At 41.2% G+C, this 21,001-nt stretch overlaps 3 protein-coding genes across 4 annotated transcripts; 2 read left to right on the top strand and 1 right to left on the bottom strand.

Moving 5' to 3' along the window:
- Nucleotides 1–376: 376 nt before the first annotated feature.
- Nucleotides 377–7,205, top strand: TMED2 (transmembrane p24 trafficking protein 2). 2 transcript variants are annotated; one of them, XM_059827739.1, is made up of 5 exons: nucleotides 377–556; nucleotides 1,980–2,172; nucleotides 2,592–2,612; nucleotides 4,558–4,665; nucleotides 5,714–7,205. In XM_059827739.1, the coding sequence occupies exons 1-5, from the start codon at nucleotides 377–379 to the stop codon at nucleotides 5,836–5,838; spliced, it is 627 nt and encodes a 208-aa protein (XP_059683722.1). In that variant the 3' UTR covers nucleotides 5,839–7,205. The 2 variants fall into 2 exon arrangements, with proteins under 2 accessions (XP_059683722.1, XP_059683723.1); XM_059827740.1 differs by lacking the exon at nucleotides 2,592–2,612.
- A 491-nt stretch (nucleotides 7,206–7,696) lies between these two features.
- Nucleotides 7,697–16,251, top strand: DDX55 (DEAD-box helicase 55). The gene is made up of 14 exons (XM_059827520.1): nucleotides 7,697–7,804; nucleotides 8,128–8,178; nucleotides 8,271–8,357; nucleotides 8,957–9,048; nucleotides 9,153–9,215; nucleotides 9,946–10,095; nucleotides 10,572–10,761; nucleotides 11,354–11,436; nucleotides 11,832–11,963; nucleotides 13,033–13,125; nucleotides 13,807–13,921; nucleotides 14,632–14,800; nucleotides 15,189–15,481; nucleotides 15,978–16,251. Exons 1-14 carry the CDS (start codon nucleotides 7,697–7,699, stop codon nucleotides 16,143–16,145), a joined length of 1,794 nt encoding a protein of 597 aa, XP_059683503.1. The 3' UTR covers nucleotides 16,146–16,251.
- Nucleotides 16,252–16,350: 99 nt separating this feature from the next.
- Nucleotides 16,351–20,993, bottom strand: EIF2B1 (eukaryotic translation initiation factor 2B subunit alpha). The gene is made up of 9 exons (XM_059827521.1): nucleotides 20,966–20,993; nucleotides 20,793–20,894; nucleotides 20,528–20,664; nucleotides 20,328–20,444; nucleotides 19,749–19,861; nucleotides 18,749–18,817; nucleotides 17,627–17,702; nucleotides 17,299–17,424; nucleotides 16,351–16,880 (listed from the first exon to the last, which is right to left on the bottom strand). The coding sequence occupies exons 1-9, from the start codon at nucleotides 20,976–20,978 to the stop codon at nucleotides 16,725–16,727; spliced, it is 909 nt and encodes a 302-aa protein (XP_059683504.1). The 5' UTR covers nucleotides 20,979–20,993; the 3' UTR covers nucleotides 16,351–16,724.
- Nucleotides 20,994–21,001: the final 8 nt, after the last annotated feature.

Here is a 21,001-nt window from a genome sequence, read left to right as displayed (position 1 = left end):
TTGCCTGGCAACGCCTCCTCAGCTGCTCACCCAATGCTGTTCCGCGCGCCGCTCTTTCTGACAGGACCGCTCTCCCCGCCTCGTTCTGATTGGCTCCTCGCCGCCGCGGCTCTGCCCCTGCTCCGTGCTCATTGGTTTCTCCCGAGTACGGGCCCCGCCTCCTGCGCCGCGCGGTCCCCGCCTCAGGGTTTATGCGGTCCCCTTCCGAATGGTCCCTTAATGGCCACCGTAGCAGAGGCCGTACGTGGCAGTGGGGCTGTGTCGGCCTATGAGCGGCGGCCCCGTGCCCCGGAAGGGGCGTGGCGCGAGACGGAAGTCCCCCCTCCCCTTTTCCTGCTGGCCCGCCGCTCGGTGCCCCCTCCCGCTGGGCTCCGCCATGTCGCCGGTGCGGGGGGTGCTGGCGCTGCTGGCCGCGCTGGCGGCCCCGGCTGCCGCTTACTTCGTCAGCATCGACGCGCACGCTGAGGAGTGCTTCCTGGAGCGGGTGCCGTCCGGCACGAAGATGGGGCTCATCTTCGAGGTGGCGGAGGGGGGCTTCCTCGACATCGACGTGGAGGTGAGGCGGGACGGCGCCGCGGCGGGCTGACCTTGGGCCGCGGGTGCCGTGCTGAGGGGAGGGCTGCCGGGCCCTCTCCCGCCGCCGCGGGACTGCCCCTGGGCCGGGCCCTGCGCGCTCGTCCCCCGCCGCGTGCGGGGGTGGGGAGGCCGTGGCGGCTCGGGGCAGCGCCCGGGAGGGCAGCGGTGGCCGTGCCCTTTGGGGGCGAGGGGGCAACACCGGCTTGAGGGTGGTTTGAGCCGCCCGTGAAGTTTGGGACAGGCCCGCCTCGTTGCGGGGGCTCCGTGCGGCGGGCTCGCTGTCGGCCTGCTGGGCACAAGGGCTCCCTGCCCGCCTGGGTCGGGCCTCGCGTGGTGGCGTGGGCCATCTCAGAGAGGACGAGGTGCCTCTCCTGGGGGTTACGCTTCCTAAGGCTACTTGTCGTTTCTGCTGTTCCTGCAGAAAGCAGTCTTCCTGTCTTTGGAGCTGTTCTCTTGAGTTTTTCTTCGTTATTCTGCTCGATACGGGCTTGTCATAATAAACTGTTTGGCGGGAAGAATGAACAGGATTACTCTTTACAAAAATGTGTTGCTTATTCTGGGAGCAGTGTGTCTCCCCTTGAATCAAAAGGTGTTGGCTTTAATCAGGTTGATTGCCATCTTGAAAGTTGTAGGTAAGTCGTTTTCTTCCCTGAGACATCGAATCGGTAGGAGAAGAATAAATAAGAATTCTTTTCATCTTGGTGAACAGCAGATAGTTGTTTATTTGAGAGAGTCGTTGCTGAGAGTGAATGTAATAGTTTAAAATTACACATCGCTGTAATACAGGACAGAGTCAGGAAGCTATGAAATCCCACTCAGATGTCGCTAGTGGAAGCTCAGCAGCTGAGTTTGGTGGCCTGGCGGGATGGAAGCCTTAAGATCACAGTGACCCTGAGTGCTCAGTATTCGGGCTCTTAGTCCATTTGAAATGGTAACTGCAACAATGCATGACTGTATATCTAAAGTAGTATTGACATGTGGAAGAATGTATTTTTTCCTTTTTGTTTTCCTTCAAACATCAGAGATAAGGTTTCCCCTGCAGTTGTTAATTTGTTTAACAGCCAGAGCTGTTGATAACTTATGGTTCACTTATTCTTGAATGCGTCTTATCTTGACTATGGAAGGCCGGTAATCTTGGCCAGTAAGAGAGGCTTTTGTATGACTTTCTTTACCAAGAAATTGTTTTTGTGGGTTTTTTTTAAAAAGATTTTTGTGCAGAAAAATGCATCACTGCTTTTGACTTGTGGGAGGGAAAGTATGAAGAATGCTGAACCAGTCAGATTACAGATAATACTGGTAAATCTGACTGGATGACTTCAGAATACACATGCAGTGCTGTAACAGTGTATTTTAAACCACTGTATTTTAAATAAAATGTATGATACTTTGTTTTCCCCATCCAGATTACAGGGCCTGATAATAAAGGGATTTATAAAGGTGATCGAGAGTCCAGTGGAAAATACACATTTGCCGCCCACATGGATGGAACTTACAAGTTTTGCTTTAGCAACAGAATGTCCACCATGACTCCCAAGATAGTGATGTTCACTATTGATATCGGGGAAGCTCCAAAGGGGCAAGACATGGAGACAGAAGGTGAGGAAGGCTCCTGGAAAGAAATTGGCTCCGGCTCAGGAGCTTTTCCGTACTTGCATGACTTCTGAACTTGACTAGGATTCTCAGAATTCCTGTTTCTTCAGGCTGTCTAGTTAGCTGTTCTCTTGCACAGCTAAAATGGATATGGATGTTTTTAGACCTCATTACATGATTTAATGCAAAATCACCAGGGAGTCACTTGGCCATCTGCAGAAACTAATGCTTTCATCCTTTAGTCTTTTCATCGGTTTCATTCTTTTATTTCTAGTTTGCTCAGCAGTATGTAGACTACTACATGCATTAGTTGAGCTCTTTGATAAGTGTGCTAATATAAAAATTTTCTCTTAGCCGTGTAAATTACTGTTTTATCTGCAGCCTTTTGTCCTGTACTTGTGTTCATTTCTTACACTTTTCTCTAGGTGGTGGAGATACCTGGGATGGTATGTGTACTGCTTTTTGAAAGCTCATTAGCATCTTGTCTTTTGCATATGTTTATTCACTAACAGCTAACGTTTGCTTTTTCTCTGTAACATTTGTTTGTAGCATGAGAATGTCTTTTTAATAAACTACATAAAAGGTCTGATTCTGAGCAATGCTGAGCACCTGCAAGCTTTCATCGAGAGTTTTATATACTTAGCAGCTCTTGGGATCAGGTCCTTGAACTGTCTATGACAGTTTGTCTTCAGGTGGTTATTTATGGCTAACAGAAGACTTAATCAGGAGTTTTAGCTGAAATTAAGCTAAAACACTGAACATCCAAGAACATTGGATATTTTAGATGGTCTTTGCTTTCTGTTGCAAAAGTGGGTGTTGAATAATCAAGGGCTTTTGGAAGCAATAAGCTTCTTTTAGGTTATTAATTATCAGTAATGTTACAAGGGGAAAAACTTCAAACTTGTCACTTGCTGTAAAAGAAATAAATGAATGTTTTGGGTAACAAGTTATAAAGTTTTATTTAGAAATTGCTAACTATAGATAGAAAGCCAATAAATTCTTGTTTTCTATTTTAGCAAGTAAGTAACTGTGTGCATTGAGTGTTTGATATCACTTAAAGTAACAAATTCCTAACTTTTTTTAAAAAACTCAGTTAAATCTTTTATTGAGTCTGAATATATCTGTTGTAAAGAATATTAGTGCAGCTTTAAATTTTTAAGACAAACATTTTTTCTTGAGTGTAATTTTTTCAGTGGGTTTAAACAATCCCTGCAACTGTAATTTCTTCTCTTACTAATAAACTGCACGTATTGCAATGACCAGTTGGCCATGAAAATAAGGGATTTACAATATTAGCAAAGTGAATGTGGTTTACACAACTATTTAGATTTTAATTGTAACTTGTATGAGTGTTACTCTCTGGTCCTCTTTTTGACTGTTCCCCATAAGATGTATATTTTGAATAGCTTTATTTTCAGATTGTGATCTGAAGCACTTAATTTATAAATAAAAGCATAACAAGGTAGCTTCAAAGTCAAGTATGTCCCTTCAGTGGAACATGTGTTGGGTTTTGTGACTTTTTAAGAGAGCTGATTGCCCAGGGCGTGTCTGTGGAATGATACCTTGAACTTCTCTTGGTGCTAGAAAACTTTGAAAATTACTTGCATAATTTATAAATTCATAAGTGGACAGTTCTTTGAGCATGAATGTATTTAAAAGATCCTGTGATTCACAGTCAAATCACTAAATCTTGGATTTCTGATCCTTCCATTTGCTGAACTATCTCAAGCGAGTTTTCTGTTATCATTGGTTTGGTATTTTCCTCCTCTTCTGCTTTCACGACATACCAGAATCTGAAGCCAGTTCCTGCCCTCTGCCAGGCCCCTTTGGCATTGTTTCTGCTGAATGCTGTGCTTCAGCTAAAGTGGAAGATCACAAGATGTGATATGTTGCTTCAGAAAGTGATCTCAGTTTGCCAGCATCATGATCTTAAGCTAAATTCTCAGTCGTTCTATTTTTGCAAGCTTAACAACTAGGAAAGGCTGCAATGTTAAGATAATTTGCTTGGAATATATTGGAAGATATTGGCAAAATAGAAACTAGTGTGTGGTATTGATCTTACGTGTTCTTACATTCTGTTTTTCTGGAAGAGTTTGCCCATGTTGGAAATAAGTGGTCTGTACTGACTCTAAATTGTGTGTCTTCTGCCTTCTAGTTGGATGTGGAGAAAGATGTTTTCCCAATTGTTACCATACCATAGAGACGTGTTAGAAAAAGTGTCGATATGAAAATTAAACTTTAATTTGCTGTAAGGATAGAAAGTTTTCAGCTGTACAGACTGCATTTTTCAGAACTTCTGCGACAGGAAATTAAGTATAACTTCATAAATTTTAACAAATTGCTTTTTGAGTCAATAACAGACTTTCTGATGCTTCTGAAATTATTCCGCAGCTCATCAGAACAAGCTAGAAGAGATGATTAATGAGTTAGCAGTGGCCATGACAGCTGTAAAGCATGAACAGGAGTACATGGAAGTTCGTGAAAGAATACATAGAGCAAGTATGTGTCTTTGACTTAAATGCCTTCTCCCCTCTCAGCTGAAAATATGATTTAAAATACAAGTCCATGAAAGCTATTCCAAGTTACTAAAAAATAAATTTAGAACAAGTTCTGAAGGACCTGCCCATACAGTAAAGAATGTAGTTGATGCTTGTGATCTTTAAATTGGCTTGCCTCTCGTGTAATGAAGATTGTTATGCAAAATAATCTTTGCTTAATTGGTGTAAATTCTATAGTTCTTTGAATGGCATATTCATGAAGATATTAGAAATGATATGGTTCCCAGGGACAGGCTTTGGTTGAACTATTACTTCATCCCTGAGGTGGGTGTGGCTTAATAATTGAGCCAGAGTCCTTTTTAAATATTTTGTTCAAGTAGAGCAGAGCTACTGTTATTTCCAAGTAGAGAATATGGTTAACTCTCCAGTCACAACCCTCAGTTTCTGAAATACAGCTTTAAAGTACGACTGAGAGTGCTAAGTGGTGCGTTGGGGGAAGCTCAGTGAGAATAAAGGGCAAATATTTTTAATGTGAAAATACAACATGATATTAAAGCAGTGGCCACTCAACTTTTTGAACCTATGGCTATCTCCAGTTTTATGACTTATGTTACTAATGGTCTGATTTAAGAAAATGCTGAATTTTTAGAACCAAAGTCGATAAACCTTCAGAGATTAGAAATTCCCCACTTGACTTTGAGACCGTAATATGCAACCATTACTTGAAAAAGCAAGTGGCTTCTGTTTGGCAGTTAGAAGCTTCATCTGGCCTCTTTGAAAGTGGGCAGAAGAGGAAGGTGCTGCAGTGTACGTCCAAAGTTGAGGTTAAAACATCTGCTTGCATAATACAGTTCAAGCTGTTCAGAAAAATACTCCCCTCAGCTTTCAGATCTCATTTCTAAGACTGCAGCATCCTTCTGGGACACTTGTAATGACACAGTATCAGTGGTTTATGTGCAGTACTTCAGTTCCAATGACAAAGTATGTTTTAAGTTTGTTTTAAATGCTTTGTTACTTACCTCTTTTTTTTTTTTTTTTTCCCCCAACAGTTAATGACAACACAAACAGCAGAGTGGTTCTTTGGTCATTCTTTGAAGCTCTTGTATTAGTTGCCATGACACTGGGACAAATCTACTATCTGAAGAGGTTTTTTGAAGTCCGAAGGGTTGTTTAAGAGTACTTTTCTGGTCCCGGATTTCAGTTCACTGTCTACCAAACATCCTGGTCACAAAAAAGTCATTTAGTTTCTGAACCCTCTTTACTGAACTGTAAAACTTATTGCTTATGTTCCTTCCTAGTTAAAAATGAATTGTTTTTATATATCTTCCGTAGCAAAAGCTGTGCTGAAATCTTGTCACTTAATTGGCATAATTTTTTTCACTTAAATCTGCCGAGTCTGTATGCTAAGCGAGGTCCAAGCAAGCTGCAAATGCTGTAATTCAACTGTAGTAACAAGCAATGTTGATGTCTTTTCTAACTTTTTTTCCCTGTTTTTGTACTTGCAGTTCTATCTAGGGAAACGGTACAAGGCCCTAACATGACTGTTTGCATTTTTTGACATCTTTAACCCTGCAGTAGGTGTTACGAAATTGAAATAACCCCTTCTTCACTTACATAAACTGCCAAGGAGAAGTGATTGGAACTTTATTCTGATAATGAATAGAAGACAGCTGACAACTTCCAATCTAGTATTCATAGCTAGCTGCTATTTAAAAGAAAGTCTTCAGTAACTACCCTAATTACATCAACTTGCTCCCAAAGTTCTTTTAAATTAAATAGTCGCTATGAAAATACATTTTCTCCTCTCATTACCGAACGTTCATTGTACGGTTTTCAGTCTTTCACAGGTTTTATATGGAAGCCAATTGTGTGCAGTGTCTTGGCAAACAGTAGTTAACCCTTTGGTTTTTACAGGTCCAAAGCTCCGACTGTTGGCGCTGCTGCAGAATGCGTTAGTGTTCAGGAAATCTGGATTCCTGATGCCAAAGGGTTAATGATTCTGGGGGTTTATTGCAATGCTATGCAGCCCTTGTATTTAAGTTAAGTGGCAGTCTCTGCCATTATCTGATCATAATTAGCATAATGCTAAATACTGGTGTGTTTTCTTTTTCAGGCACATGTAGATTTGTTTTTGTATAAAGTTACTTTCCTCGGTATCTGATGATTGGTTTAAAAATTAAAGAAGCGTCTGATGTGGGTGCTGAGCCAGGATCATGTTGTGACTGATGTATATTAGTTGTAATCATTTTTGGGGGTGGGGTGGGGTCTTTTCCAGGGGGGAGCCTCTACAAGTAACACACAACAGTTTTGTACAATTAATTTAAAATTTGTTACAGGTTTTCATGTTCCAGGTAAAGTTTTTTCAACCTTGGGCAAACACTTGCAGCAGTTCTTCAGAAAGGTGGCTGTTACACCTTATTGCAACTGTTGTGTGCCAATATTTTTGTGTAAAACACTTAAAATTGAATTCGAAGATGTACATTTAAAAATGGCTTGTGAATCTAAATATGACCCAGGTTCGATAAATAAACAAATTCTTTAAAAAAAAAAAAGTAACTTTGTAGTTTTTTTTTTTCTTTGATGCTTTAAGGAAGTACAGTTTAACACCCAAAGCTTTTTCATAAAGTATCTCTGAGGATACCAGGAATTCATGGAAAAGCCATCCCACTTTGTGGGCAGGTAGAAGTTGCAGGTAATTCTAAACCTACAGCTTTGCTACTCAGCTCCGGGCAGTTGGGTGCCACAGTGCTTCTGCATGACCCGCAGAAGCACTTACTATGATAGGCCGCTTGCCATAAAAATATCTTTTTTTTTTGCTATATCCAAAGGGTGGTATTTGCTACGGAGTTTTCTCGTAGAGGAGGCAAAAACCCGCAGGCTCTGGCCGGAGGAGGTGGGTGGCAGCGGCCGGCCGTGCCCGGCCCGGAACCAACGTGCTGCGGCGCCTGTTTCCGCACGGCCCTGCCGCGGCCGGACCGGGGGCGGAGGGGGGCGAGGCCGGGCGGCGGACACGGCCGAGGCGCCCCTCAAAGATGGAGGCGGTGACTGAGGGGAGCTGGGAGTCGCTGCCCGTGGCGCTGAGTCCGGGCGTGCTGCAGGCGCTGCGGGAGCTCGGCTTCGCCCGCATGACCCCGGTGCAGGTGAGGGAGCGCTCCCCGCCGGCCTCAGGCCGCGGCTGGCCCGGGGATGGGGGAGCCGGGCAGCGGCGGGGCGGCAGGGCCTGAGGAAGGAGGGTGCGGGCGGTGTCGGTGGGCTCGGTCGCAGCCCCGAGGCTACAGGTCAGAGCAGTCACTGGATTCTGTAGCAGCGAGGGAAGCCGCAGCCCTTGGCTTTCCCGTCGCTGGCTCTGCTTGGGTAACGTTTACGGAGAGCTTTGGTGTCTCTCGTGGGGATTTAGCCTCTGTGAGATTTACTTCCACCATAGCCAACTCCAACTGTTCATGCGATGTTTCTCTTTTTTCAGTCTGCAACCATTCCACTCTTCATGAATAACAAAGATGTTGCCGCAGAAGCGGTGAGTGCTTTTTCTTCGTCGATTTCGTTGGGTTTTTTCCTTGGTTTGTCTCTGGAGCTGAGGGAGGGCTGACTCTGTTTCCCTTCTCACAGGTAACAGGCAGTGGCAAAACCTTAGCATTTGTAATTCCCATACTGGAAATTCTTCTCAGACGGGAAGAAAAATTAAAGAAAATGCAGGTAAGATTAAGTTATTCAGTTCTGAGTATATTTTTATGATGTGTGAATAAGATTTGAGGATTTCAGGAAGAGTATCAATAAGGAAAATTGCATACATATGAAATGACTTGTGTGCCCAGCTCTTTGGTATAACAGTATCAATAAACCTTAAAACTTGAAAATAAATATTGGGTGCTTTCTTTGCACTCAGATACAGCTTCTTATTTGACATAATCAAAACAGGTTTCTGACCTGTTAGAAAAGTGTCTTAAAATATCAGATACGATGATGTACTGCAAACAAGAGTCTTTCTATGCTTTTTAGCATCCATTGTCTTTGAATACGTTAGCCTACAGAGAACTTGCGCTGTTATTTGCTATTAAATATCATTATTAGATACTGTTCTTTGAGCAGAGATATTTTGCACCTTAGTATAATACCTCTTTCATAGATATTTTGTGTTATTTTGTATACTTTATTGCATTTCTCTGGAAATGTTTTGTCTAAAATTAGGATCGTAAACTTGGCTCATATTCGCTTAGCTTGTAAGGGAGAATTTTGCCCAAATCTACCTTATCTTCTGTTATTTTCCATAAATTCCTTTTGTTTTTCATGTGCAGGTTGGAGCTATAATTATCACACCAACGAGAGAATTAGCTATTCAAATTGATGAGGTGCTATCACATTTCACGAAACACTTCCCCAGGTTTAGGTGAGTACTTGTCATGACCATAGTTTCTTTTTCTTTGGACTTCTGACATTCGTAAACTAGCAAAACTTAAAGGTGACCTAAATCTTTCTGGTTTATTGTTTTAGTCAGATTCTTTTAATTGGTGGTAGGAATCCCATGGAAGATGTTGAAAAGTTTAAAGAACACGGGTGAGTTGATTGTCAATAATCTTTATCAATGCCTTGCAGCTGTGATTTTCTCCTTGTCCTTGGGGGTTTCAAATTAGGACTTTGGTCCTGCTGGTGCTAAAATCTGGTGGTAATGTATGACTGCATTAGGGTGTGTGCTGAGGAAATCGTGGATTCTTTTCCTTGGGTGAGATATGCCGTGAGGAGGCAATAGGAAAGGATCGTATGTGAAATCAGTACCGTTTACATGCTGTTTGGGTGAAGAACAGTGTGCAGCACAGTGAGCTGAAAACTGTCCTCACTGAGTATTTCAGTTCCTTCTTTCTTGTAAATGTTGTACTAGCAGTAGGCTCTAGTGAGATTGAGACTGTGCTGATGAATAATTTTCTGCAACTGTTTGGTGCTGATACTGATGATGAAGTTTTGAAGCACTCATATTTGCCACTGGCTTTTGCACGGAGGTACCAAATATTTCTTCTAGCTGATAGTTGCTTTCCATAGTTGCTGATTATATTCTAAACTTCTATTACCACAAATGGTGTGCTTTCACCTGAGCGTTTTTCTCCCATCAACATAGTGTCTGAAAAGCACTGAAATATAAATAGAGTTAGAAGTGACAAAATTAAATTGTTTTATCGAAGAATGCAGTCAACTTGCGTGCAGGTTTGTGCTGTGACAATAATGTTAGCAGCTCCCCCAAAGTCTTTACCTTGCACAGTTACAAAGTTGCTGTGTGTCTTCTCACAAACAGTGGGAACATCATTGTAGCTACACCGGGCCGCTTGGAGGATCTGTTCAGAAGAAAAGCAGATGGGCTGGATCTAGCAAGTTGTGTGAAGTCTCTTGATGTGTTGGTATTAGATGAAGCAGACAGACTTCTAGATATGGGCTTTGAAGCAAGGTATTTAAATAATAAATTCTGGTAATACTTGTGAAGTTTTAAATGAGTTCATATATGATTGATGTGAATGAGTGTGGCCTACAATGACCTCTAAAGTTAGATTTGTTCTGTTTTTTTCTTTTACCTCTCTTTGCTCTGTAGACTATATAAAGCAATTGCTAAGAGGGGAAGAGAATCAGGAAAAGTGGCTTCTTGATGAATACAGACTCTAGAATTTATTTTTTTAATGTATATTAGCACATGCTGTATTAATGCTTGATTAAATATCTTTTACGCACTGGAATGGCTTAAAACACTTAAACAAATATGCCTTGATGTCCCTTTTCTCCTAATGTTAAGATAATTAGCTCAACAGAAGATGCTATATACTTTGCATAATAAAAGTTACTTTGTTTATGAACTCTTACTCCCAACGATTGAGCTTCTTTCTGAGGGAAGTCTTGGGACAGTTACATTTGACATGTGCTTACTTGCAGTTTAAACGCCATTCTGGACTTTTTGCCCAAGCAGAGACGGACAGGTCTGTTCTCAGCAACTCAAACTCAAGAGGTGGAGAACCTGGTGAGAGCAGGTCTCCGGAATCCTGTCCGCATCTCGGTGAAAGAGAAGGGAGTGGCAGCAAGCAACACACAGAAAACTCCAACACGCCTGGAGAACTATTATATGGTGCGAACCTCTGTGCTTCGCGATAGTGTCTTGTTCCATCTCCTCTTTTCCTGGTTCTATCAGTAAGTTTTAAGTGTTGGCCAGTTAGGATCACATTAATAGAGGAACCAAAAGTCTCAAAAGACAAAGCTTTTGCAGGTTCTCCAAAGATCGGTAACTAAGCTAAGGAGAAAGATCTAAATTAGCAACCGTGTTGTTTCCTGCTCTGTGAGTTTTGTTTGGGTGGCCAGGAGTTGTTGTAACCCTAAGCTAGCTGCAGCACTGTGGCTCCTTGACCTGCTTATAGTGCATGGGTATGGGAGGAGACACTGGCAATTTCAGAGCAGTGGCTGAGGGATACTTGAGATACGACTTCAGGAGAGGTATTGTGGCTGGGGCTGGGAAGACTGGGAGCTTAAGTATTTGGTTTTGCTTAAAACAAGGTAATGTAAAAGAATAATATTCCACATAATGAACTGTGGTACAAATGATCAATATTAAGAAATTATGCCCATAGGCATTTATCGGTGCACAATGAATGGAGTAAACCGGCAGATCACTTTGTATCAAGTCCATTTTCTTACTTTTTTTTTTTTTCTTTTGCATTGTATAGATCTGCAAAGCAGATGAAAAATTTAATCAGTTGGTGCATTTTCTTCGACAGCACAAACAGGAAAAACATCTAGTCTTTTTCAGGTAATTCTGTTTGTGTTTCATTGTGAAAACAGTATGGTGGTTTATTACTTAAATTCCAAAACTGTGCCCTGTGTTGACAAGGACACAACTATTTTAGAAGTGATTCGTTTTAATAGACATCTTGTAGAAGATGGTGCCTAAAAAGAGATTGATCTATGCTTCATGTCAGGATTGTGTTGAACTTTGTTAAGCAAATCATAAATTTTATATGCATTTTTAAAATAAGGCATTATAGGTGATTATATGTTAATTATAAAATGATGTACATATTTTAAATAAAATTAGGCAATAGTATATATTTTTGAAAGGTCTTGGACCACTGTAGCTTGACTGTCTAAACCAGATTAAAAATGCAGCATAATCTTTTGCTTTTATGTCTGTCTTTATCAAAACAGCACGTGTGCCTGTGTGGAATATTATGGGAAGGCTTTGGAGTCCTTAATTAAACAAGTGAAAATAATGAGCATTCATGGGAAAATGAAACACAAGCGTAACAAGATTTTCACTGAGTTTCGGAAGCTCCCAGGGTAAGAACATGTGAATAGGCTAAGCCAAAACTAAAAATAGCAAGGGATGTGTAATTTTGTTTGACAATATTTTTCTGCCGCTTAAGTGTGGAAGAGTGGCGTTGTGCTGAGGAGAAGGATGCTAGTAGCTGCTTCTGAGTATATTTATAATAACACAGACTATGCTTAGGTACTCCAAGTATGATCACAAACAAAGTGAAAATGTGACTGGAGCATGTCCAGCCTAATTTAGATAATCCATGTGGCAGCATGGAAGGTGCAGGGACGTGGATTTAGGATATCCTGCAGCCTGGGACTTTCTGCAGTTTGTGCTGCTTGCTGGCCAAATGTACGCACTGTGAAGCCCACCATTACTGCTGCTGTCTGTGGAACTACTTTAACTGGACACACTGTACTGTCACATGCTACAGCCACACATTAGCCTTGCTGTATAAACGTATCATTGATAGGGAACTGGTAGTGAAAATAACCTTTTCCTGATTGGTAACCAGAGTGGAAACCCAGGATACTATTTTATTTGTATATGAACAAGAATATGGCAACATGATGCTGTAATTTACCTGCAGAAAAGTATTCTTTGTCAGCTTTGCAGGATGTTGTTAAGAGACTCTTGCGACGTTACCTGTCATTTTTTATTACATGGGACCTGAGTTTTAGCATTGTGTGTTATAAGAAAAATAGTTACCAACAGACTGGAAGAACAACTGTTTAAAATAGCATGCTAAAACTGTCAGTCTCTTAGGTCTTTTATTAAAATGTTGGTAGTATTATGTTCGGCTGTGGTGGATGCAATGGTGATATAAAAATAGAACTTGTAATAGGGAATTGATTTTTTTCTTAGTAATATGTTGGCTGTAATATAAATCACATTCCTTTTCATAATGTTACGTAGAACTTTAGTTGGTGGAAGCTGCAACTATCTTACAATATTTTGTCTTTTTTCAAAAAACAAATGTTTTAAAACATTTTGTTCCTCATTCTCCAGTGCAGATGCAGAATACGCAGTTGGGGGGAGACTGGCTCTTCTCAAATGACAGTTTAATGAAAATACGCTTTTTCTTCTTCCTAGTGGCATTTTGGTTTGCACGGATGTGATGGCCCGTGGCATAGACATTCCGGAAGTACACTGGGTTTTACAGTATGACCCACCTAGCAGTGCAAGGTGCAACTTTGGATCTTGAGAACCTTTACTCTACTTGTGGTGATGTTATTATACTGTTAAGATATAAATTGAGAACGCACGACTGCGGAAAACACATTTAATTGCTGCCTGGAAGTTAGTCTGAGTGAACACACAAAATGATGCATGAACAAAGGAGGTTGGAACACTGCAATTTTTATTGTAACTGTAACTGCTGTGAATTGAAATGACTTTGTGTTGTATGTGCGTAAGTCAAATGGGTGGTTGCCACTTGTATTTGTGTGAAGAGGCACTTTGGTGTAAGGCTTGGTATGAGAATATCAAAGAAATAACGAGAGGTGAGACGCTAAGGTGAATGAGAGAGCAGGGACAGAGCTCTTCAAGGAATGGTACATTGAAAGTTCATGTGAAAGATGCTTTTCCATGTATTTTAACTTCCATTGTCATAATTCTCCCTACAACTTGCTTAAACGTCACTCCCAAAACGGGTACCCTTTGCTTTAGCCTATGGTCCTAACAATTGAATGGGACTGCTGCGTGACTCTTGTATTGCATTTTACTGACTCCTGTTGGTGTAGTTCAAAAGTATATAGTACTTAACATTTTCCATTCCATAAGATTTGCCCTTTTGCTGTCTGTCTAATACTTTAAAATCAGACTGAGCATCTCCTGTTAAGCTAGCTCTGTGTTGTGTTGTTTCAGTGCCTTTGTGCATCGGTGCGGTCGAACAGCACGAATCGGCAATGTAGGCAGTGCACTTGTATTTTTGCTTCCCATGGAAGAATCTTACATTAACTTTCTCTCAATCAACCAAAAGGTTAGTAGACTTTTATTCTACCCCAAAGCAGGAAAGAGCAAGGGGACAGGCTTACTGATAGGAGTTTTGAAATCAGAATTTGTAGAACTTAAGGTCATGTGCTTAGGTAATGTTTTAGCCGAGGTGCACAATTAGAAAAAGACAAGAGCTGCTTATTAATCACCAAATGCAACTATCTGTTAGAACACGATTGCTCCCAGTGCTACCTACCAAGTTTGTAATAGGAATATGTGATGCGTTGAGTAAGGAAAGGCTTTTAATTTCTGAGGGTGTGTAGATTGAGCATTTCCAGAAGGGTAGGGCTGGCTTACACTCCTACCCCCAACCCTGCCACTGCCAGTTTATACACTGCACCCTCTGTGCTGTTTATTTTTAACTCGGATAATTTCCCGTGTCTGGTCCTGCATTTATGGGATTAATTGTATAAATTCTCTAGAGGCCTGCTAATGAGAATGTAGCTTGATAAGGCATGAGGTGAAGATGTTGCCTTTCTCGAGCTGCAGTGTGCGAACTCTTCTGCTGGGCTAGGACAACTGTGCATGGGGCCAAATGCTGAACTGGAGTGTTGAAATGACCAAGTAGAAGGTGGAAAGAGGCTCAAAGTTGACTGAAGATTAACTGGGGAGGCATGTGTTTGAAGTTTCACAGTGCATTTTAAATCATTCAGCTGAACTTTTCTTTTCGTTCTGTATTTCTTTTGTGGTTTTCAGTGTCCCATGCAGGAAATGAAAACACAGACAAACGTGTTAGATCTCCTTCCAAAACTGAAGTCTATGGCCCTAGCTGACAGGGCTGTGTTTGAGAAAGGGATGAAAGCATTTGTGTCTTACGTCCAGGCTTACGCCAAACACGAATGTAATCTGATCTTCCGAATAAAAGGTAATTCCCAGCAGGGCTGGTATCTTTTACTGTTCTTTTCAGAAGACAGTATTTGGTTTGGGGGGAAAAAACACAGTGTTATGGTCCACAAGCTTCAGCTACTGATTCCTGATCTCAAAGTTACTTTCTGCAGCATCAGAGTCTGACAAAACTCCTATTTTTTTCAAGCAACTTGTTTCTCATTGTTTTCAAGAGAAAATACTTAATTATGTCAGTTTGGTTAAACTTGCCAAGCATGAAAAAAAGTGACTTAGTATTGTTACTAGTATTAAGTATAGAATGCAAACAATACAATAAGATAAGGTTGGGGGTTTATTTCTGTGACTTATTGAGTGAAATTAACTTTTTATCCAGCAGGAAACTGACTTTATAATCTTTATTTTAACAGATCTGGATTTTGCTAGCCTTGCCAAAGGTTTTGCATTGTTAAAAATGCCAAAGATGCCTGAACTAAGAGGAAAATGTTTTCCAGACTTTACTCCAGTCACTGTTAATACAGACTCCATTTCATTTAAGGATAAAAATAGAGAAAAACAGAGACAAAAGCTATTAGAACAACAAAGAAAAGAAAGACAGGAAAATGCAGGCAAAAAGAAATTCATAAAGAACAAAGCCTGGTCAAAGCAGAAAGCCAAGAGGGAGAAGAAAAAGAAAGTAACAGCTAAAAGGAGGCGTGAAGAGGTAAACTATGCCTGTTCTATTAAACTGCACGTGATTACTGTAGCATAGGTACATACTTCCAAATGGCAAAGAGCCATGGGATTTTAGTTTGATGGAATTGACGACTATAAATTAACGTTTTAGGACCTTGACAGGCAAAGCATAAAAAGATTACAGAGAAGCTTTTTAAAGCCAAACACTGAAACAGCTTCTCAGGACTCTGATGCTAGTCAATAATGCTGCCAGCATAGGTAGTGTAGGTTTTTATTTCTCAGAGGTGCAGCAGCATGGCATGATGGTGGACAGTGCTTGATTGTTTCTCCCCTCCCCCCTTTTTTTCAATTCTCAACAAGGGATAACTGAGAGTTAGATAGTTTCCTAGGTAGAAACTGAGTATTATTTCCTGGTTGGAAACTCCTAGCAAAATCTGAGTAGTAAACTTCTCTTGTGTTCAGCTGTATCAAATGAAAGCCTTTTGGTGTTGTGTTCTAACTTGTTATTTTTTAACTACCAACAGGGCTCTGATATTGAAGATGAGGATATGGAAGAGTTACTGAATGACACAAGACTCTTGAAAAGATTAAAAAAAGGAAAAATTAGTGAAGAAGAGTTTGAGAAGAGACTAACAGGCAGCCAGAGCAGACTCAAAGCAGAAAGTGTTGCTGACTTAAAGTCTGAAGGTTGACAGTTGCTCTAACCACACTTTCACATTAAAATACTGCCTATTTCAATAAAACTGTATTTTTCTAACAAAATAATGACGCAGAGAACAAAACTGATCTAATTTCATCATAAAGAGACCTGGTGTCCATAAAGACATACAAACAAGCCTACAGTTAAGAACAAAGAAAAGCACCGCTCTTGTATGGTGTGACAGGAGCTGCAGGTTTCCAGTAGCAGCCTTGTGCATTTTTTCATTTCATTTTTTTCAGGTACGTACCACAGATCAGTAGGTAACAGCATACGTCAGAATGAGTTTGAATACACCATAAGGTATTTTATTTTACAATATCAAAATACTCCACCATTACTTTAAAATAACTTATTTTAGGTCTTTAGAAGCTGTCGTAACAGGATTTTTTTTTAGCAGTGGTCCATCCACATGTAATGTTTTACTTTAAAAAACTCAAGAAGGCTGATAATTAAATTAATCTTTATAATGTTGTCTTATTACCATGTCCATATAACTTGTATCATCTTCCAAGTTCTTACAGCTGTGATAGTCACTGAAGATGATGATACATCCTGTACACAGAGTCCTCTGTTACAGATAGAGTTTAATAAGTTCATCACTGACAGCTGATGGAGTTAACACACCAAGGTCTGTAAACAGTAGCGTAATTAGCGATGGTGAAGTGTAGTCAATCCAGGGATGCTCCTCTGTAAGATTCTGACTTGTTTTCAGAGTGTCTGCTTTGTACTAGAAGGAAATGGAGACCATTAGTTATTAACACAACTGCAAGTTAAAACCTCTTTTGGGTCTCAAGCAGATGAAGTCAATTGCTTTAAAATGAGGCATAGGCTGGTGCCACCTTGGTCTCAGCTGTTTTATCTTCTTTATAAAGTACAATTTGTAGTTCTGAAGTGTATTGATTTAACTGTTTCTTGCCCTCAGCTGCTCCTGTGCCCCAAAGGAACTGCTTTAGGAACTAAATGTTAGTATTACGACAAATTATGGCTGTTTGACATACGACTGTAACATGGAGCAATTCCATATTATGTAAAGTAAGCTACAGTAGAGAGATCCAGATAAATGAAAATACGCTTAGATGAAAATTATTCATAGACACGTAAGTGTGCATCTTAGCTGGCTAAGAAGTAATTTGAATTTCTCTTACCTTAAACTTATCTGGGACGTCCTGCTGATTTAGAGGGAAAAGTCTTACAAACTTGAAACTTTCTGCTACCACGTAAAATGGCTTATTTTGAGCTTTGGCACACACAGCAATTTGATTAGTGCCAATCTGTGGAGACAGATGGAAAACAACATGCAGACTCAGTGCTAGTGTGACATAATATTGCCCAGTTTCCAACAATAAACAGACGTTTACTGGATAATGTCCAAATAGAGAAGATTTTTCAGAAAGCCTTGAATTCTTCAAAGAAACCAAACTTTAAAAGTCTATAGAGTTTACAGAATGATGTAATAAACTCACTACCTCTTACCTTGTTAATAATGCCTCCGCTTTCAACTACACCTTCAGCACCAACTAACACCAGGTCCACTTTCTCCATAATGTAGCTGTTCAAAGGGGGAAAAAAATCCAAGTCTTACTGGGTAATATGACAAATGACTCGCTGAACAGAAATTAGTAATTCAAACAGTCTTTCACATTTCTGAGCTAGTTTCATCTACCTATGTAAGCCCACGTGCTGTTACACATCCTTGGAGTGAGCTTTCATCTGCTTCCCTGGCAGGAATATTAAGTAACCATATCTTGTCTAGCCATACCTGACCTTGGCAATTGTGTAAATGCTGGAAGAAGTTGAAGTCTGACTAGGATACTCAGTTACGGGAACATGGGTGCCTGTGATAAAGTACTAACTACACAGTGAAGTGTAACTGCACCGTGATAACCTTGGCTAAATACACAGGATGCTCCTCATACAATCCCCCTTTCTTTACATCCCTCCTGTGTGTTCTGTTAATTGAAAATACAGATCTAAAAAGAAAATCATCAACTAAGTGATTTGAATAGACTTAATGTGTTCAACAGAACTTGTAGACTTGTCCACTCAAGTCACTATCCTTCCTAGATTAGAGGTGCCTTGGTAAGATGTATTTTCTTGGAGGCAGCCTCTCAGGCATTTTGCACTTACGCAAGAACTGAGATTCAGATTTATTATAGTTCTTTCTTTTATCATGTTTTGGACTTACACTAAGCAAATAAGATAATTTAGCAAATACCTTAAGAAACCCCAAAATGATAACATGTATGACAATTAGAAAAAAAAACATAGCCTTTTTGTGTAGCACTTCAGTGTGGGTTGTTGGGGTTTTTTGTTTTTTTTTTTTGTGTGGGGTTTTTTTTTTTTTACACATATCCCCAAGTTCTACACTTAGGTCTGACTCCATTTTTCATTCTAACATGCAAACATCAAATACTTGTTTCGTGGCAGGCGTATTCTCCTAACCATGCAGCTAAAGGTGTAACTTGTTTACCTTGTTTGTCGACTGACAAATTAAGTAACAGCCTCTGTAGTTTGAGGAAGCTTCTAAGAAACTCACATATAACACTACCAAATAATCTTAATATTGTTCATCACAATTTTAATGATCAGACTTACCCAACTGCAGCATCCAGAATCACAGTCACAGGAATGTTCAGCTTCCTCAAGGCTTTTGCCATTTTTTGCCTATTAAAAAAAAAAAGTTTGATGCTTGAAAGTCTTTTCTTTAAAGACAGTGCTAGAAAAATATTGTCTGAAAGACTGAAATCCATAACTGCCCGTGTCCCCTTGCTTGTAGTTTTAGTTTATGATGTATCCTCTAATAGAAAATAAGTTATTGTGTAGAAATAGAAACAGATTACTACAAACCCAGCGAAGGTAAAGTTAGTTTGTTTTAGCAGTCAGGAATTACAGCTACAGAAGGATGAGTCAGTGAGCTATTATGAAGATGACCGATTACTTAAACTTAGCTCTTCCATTAACAGCGTGTAAGAAACAAGAAATAAAGGATGGGGTACATTGCTAGGCATTATTTCAGTGGCTAGAAGTTATTTCAGTGGAACTGGAGAATCATATGTACTTTACTTCACATCCTTGATTCTAGTGAAAGACTGGTTAGCAACATGGATTATCCAGTATGTAGGATTTATCACTTCACTTATACAACAGTGTGTGCTCTGAAGCGGGAAAGCTTGCTCTCTTGCTATCAGCAATACACTTTCTTTGGCACCTTCAAACAACATTGTTAGCTAAATGTTTTACTTTGCTATGCTTAATATAATACTGATTATTTTAGCCTACTTTTGAAACAGACAACTAGAAATCACTTGTCTCCCGTTTCCCCAGGAAAATGTAGGTCGCCTGGCACTGACTGAAAGTTTGTAAACCTTTGAGGAAAATGTAGGTAACACTGTTATTAGAGTATTTAGTATTGGAAATTACTTGCTAATATTGGGGTTTTTTTTACTTTTCCAGAATAATATGGTATTAGTAGTTAAGGTTAACATTTAAAATGCGGCAAACAAGCCTGCCAGCTTTTCTTAAGGTATGACAGGTTTGATGCTAGCTGTAGCTTACCCTGTTAACCAAGATGAAACACAAATTAATGACTACTTGCCCTGCTTGATCCGGCTGTGATTCAGTAACATAAACACTGAATCGCTTCTTTGATTCAACAGCTGCTTCTAACACTCTGAGGACCACTCTTGAGTAGGCATGTGTCAATATTCGCTGTCAAAAAAAAAAATCAGATGTTACTTTTTGCTGAGCTTTGGGAAACCTTTACTTTTGTTAAAGATGTCACGGCTTTTACTTCACATAACTGTCCACTGACGTTAAATGATAACGTATGTCACCTGTATTCTACAAATCATAGACAACTGGACTTTATGTGGCCTGCCATGATGTGGCCAAGGGGTGATGATCTAGTGCTTTAAATGGAAACTTGAAGCTGTGACTCCTCAGCACCTCTTAGAAGTAGACCACAAGTTCAAGTTGGATTGCATGGAAGCTGAGGTAGGGGGAGGAGATGAGTCTTAACAAAATAAAGCGATGGGTGATGTTATGCCTGTGTACTTGCAGAAGCCACCATTAGACAATGCTGTTGTGAATGTTGATAAACTCCGCTCCTGTTCTCTTGTGTTTTTCCATTACTGCAAGCAGCAGAACAAGAGCGACCCTGCCTCGGCCTACTTACGGCACCATCTCTGATGAAAGGATGACACAGCTTGGCGATTTTGTTCCTCGAGAGAGAGACTTTCCTGAGGAAGATCTCCCCGCGCTCGATCATGATTTCTTTGCACTTGGAGTAGTCCTGGAAAAGACCGCCATGTCTGCTGTGAGGCTGGAGGGTCCCCCAGCAGGCAGCACGGCTGAGCAGGGGGCAGCCGCCCTTACCGAGTACTCCAGGGAGGTGAGGCTGATGAAGCGCAGGAAGAGCTCCCCGCCGGAGGAGACGGCCACCGAGGAGTCCACCCGAGAGAGGGTGCTGATGGCGGCCAGCAGGCTGCTCCTCAGGCCCTGGATGGTCTCCCCTGCGGGGAGGCAGAGACGCGCGGTCAGGGCGGGGCTGGGCCTCAGCGACACGGACCTCGCCGGGGGGAGAGCCGGGGCAGAGGGGGGACCCCGTCCCGCCCGGGGCTGAAGGGGGACCCGGGCCCACCTCGGTCCTGCTTGAGGAAGCCCAGCAGCGCGCGGATGGCGGCCACGGCCGAGGCGACGTCGGGGTCGTCCCTCAGCTGCGCCCTGAAGGTCTCGATCAAGTCTGCAAGGCACCGCGGCGCGTCAGTCTCGGCTCGGCGCTGCCCCGCGCCGCCCGCCCCCCGCTCCCCTTACCATCCGTGCTCATGGCCGCGGCCGCCCCGCTCCCCG

The sequence above is a fragment of the Gavia stellata genome, chromosome 21, assembly GCF_030936135.1.
Source record: "Gavia stellata isolate bGavSte3 chromosome 21, bGavSte3.hap2, whole genome shotgun sequence".
Lineage (NCBI taxonomy): Eukaryota > Metazoa > Chordata > Aves > Gaviiformes > Gaviidae > Gavia > Gavia stellata.
The sequence above is the reverse complement of the archived record's forward strand: the minus strand, read 5'-3'. Positions and strand labels throughout refer to the sequence as shown.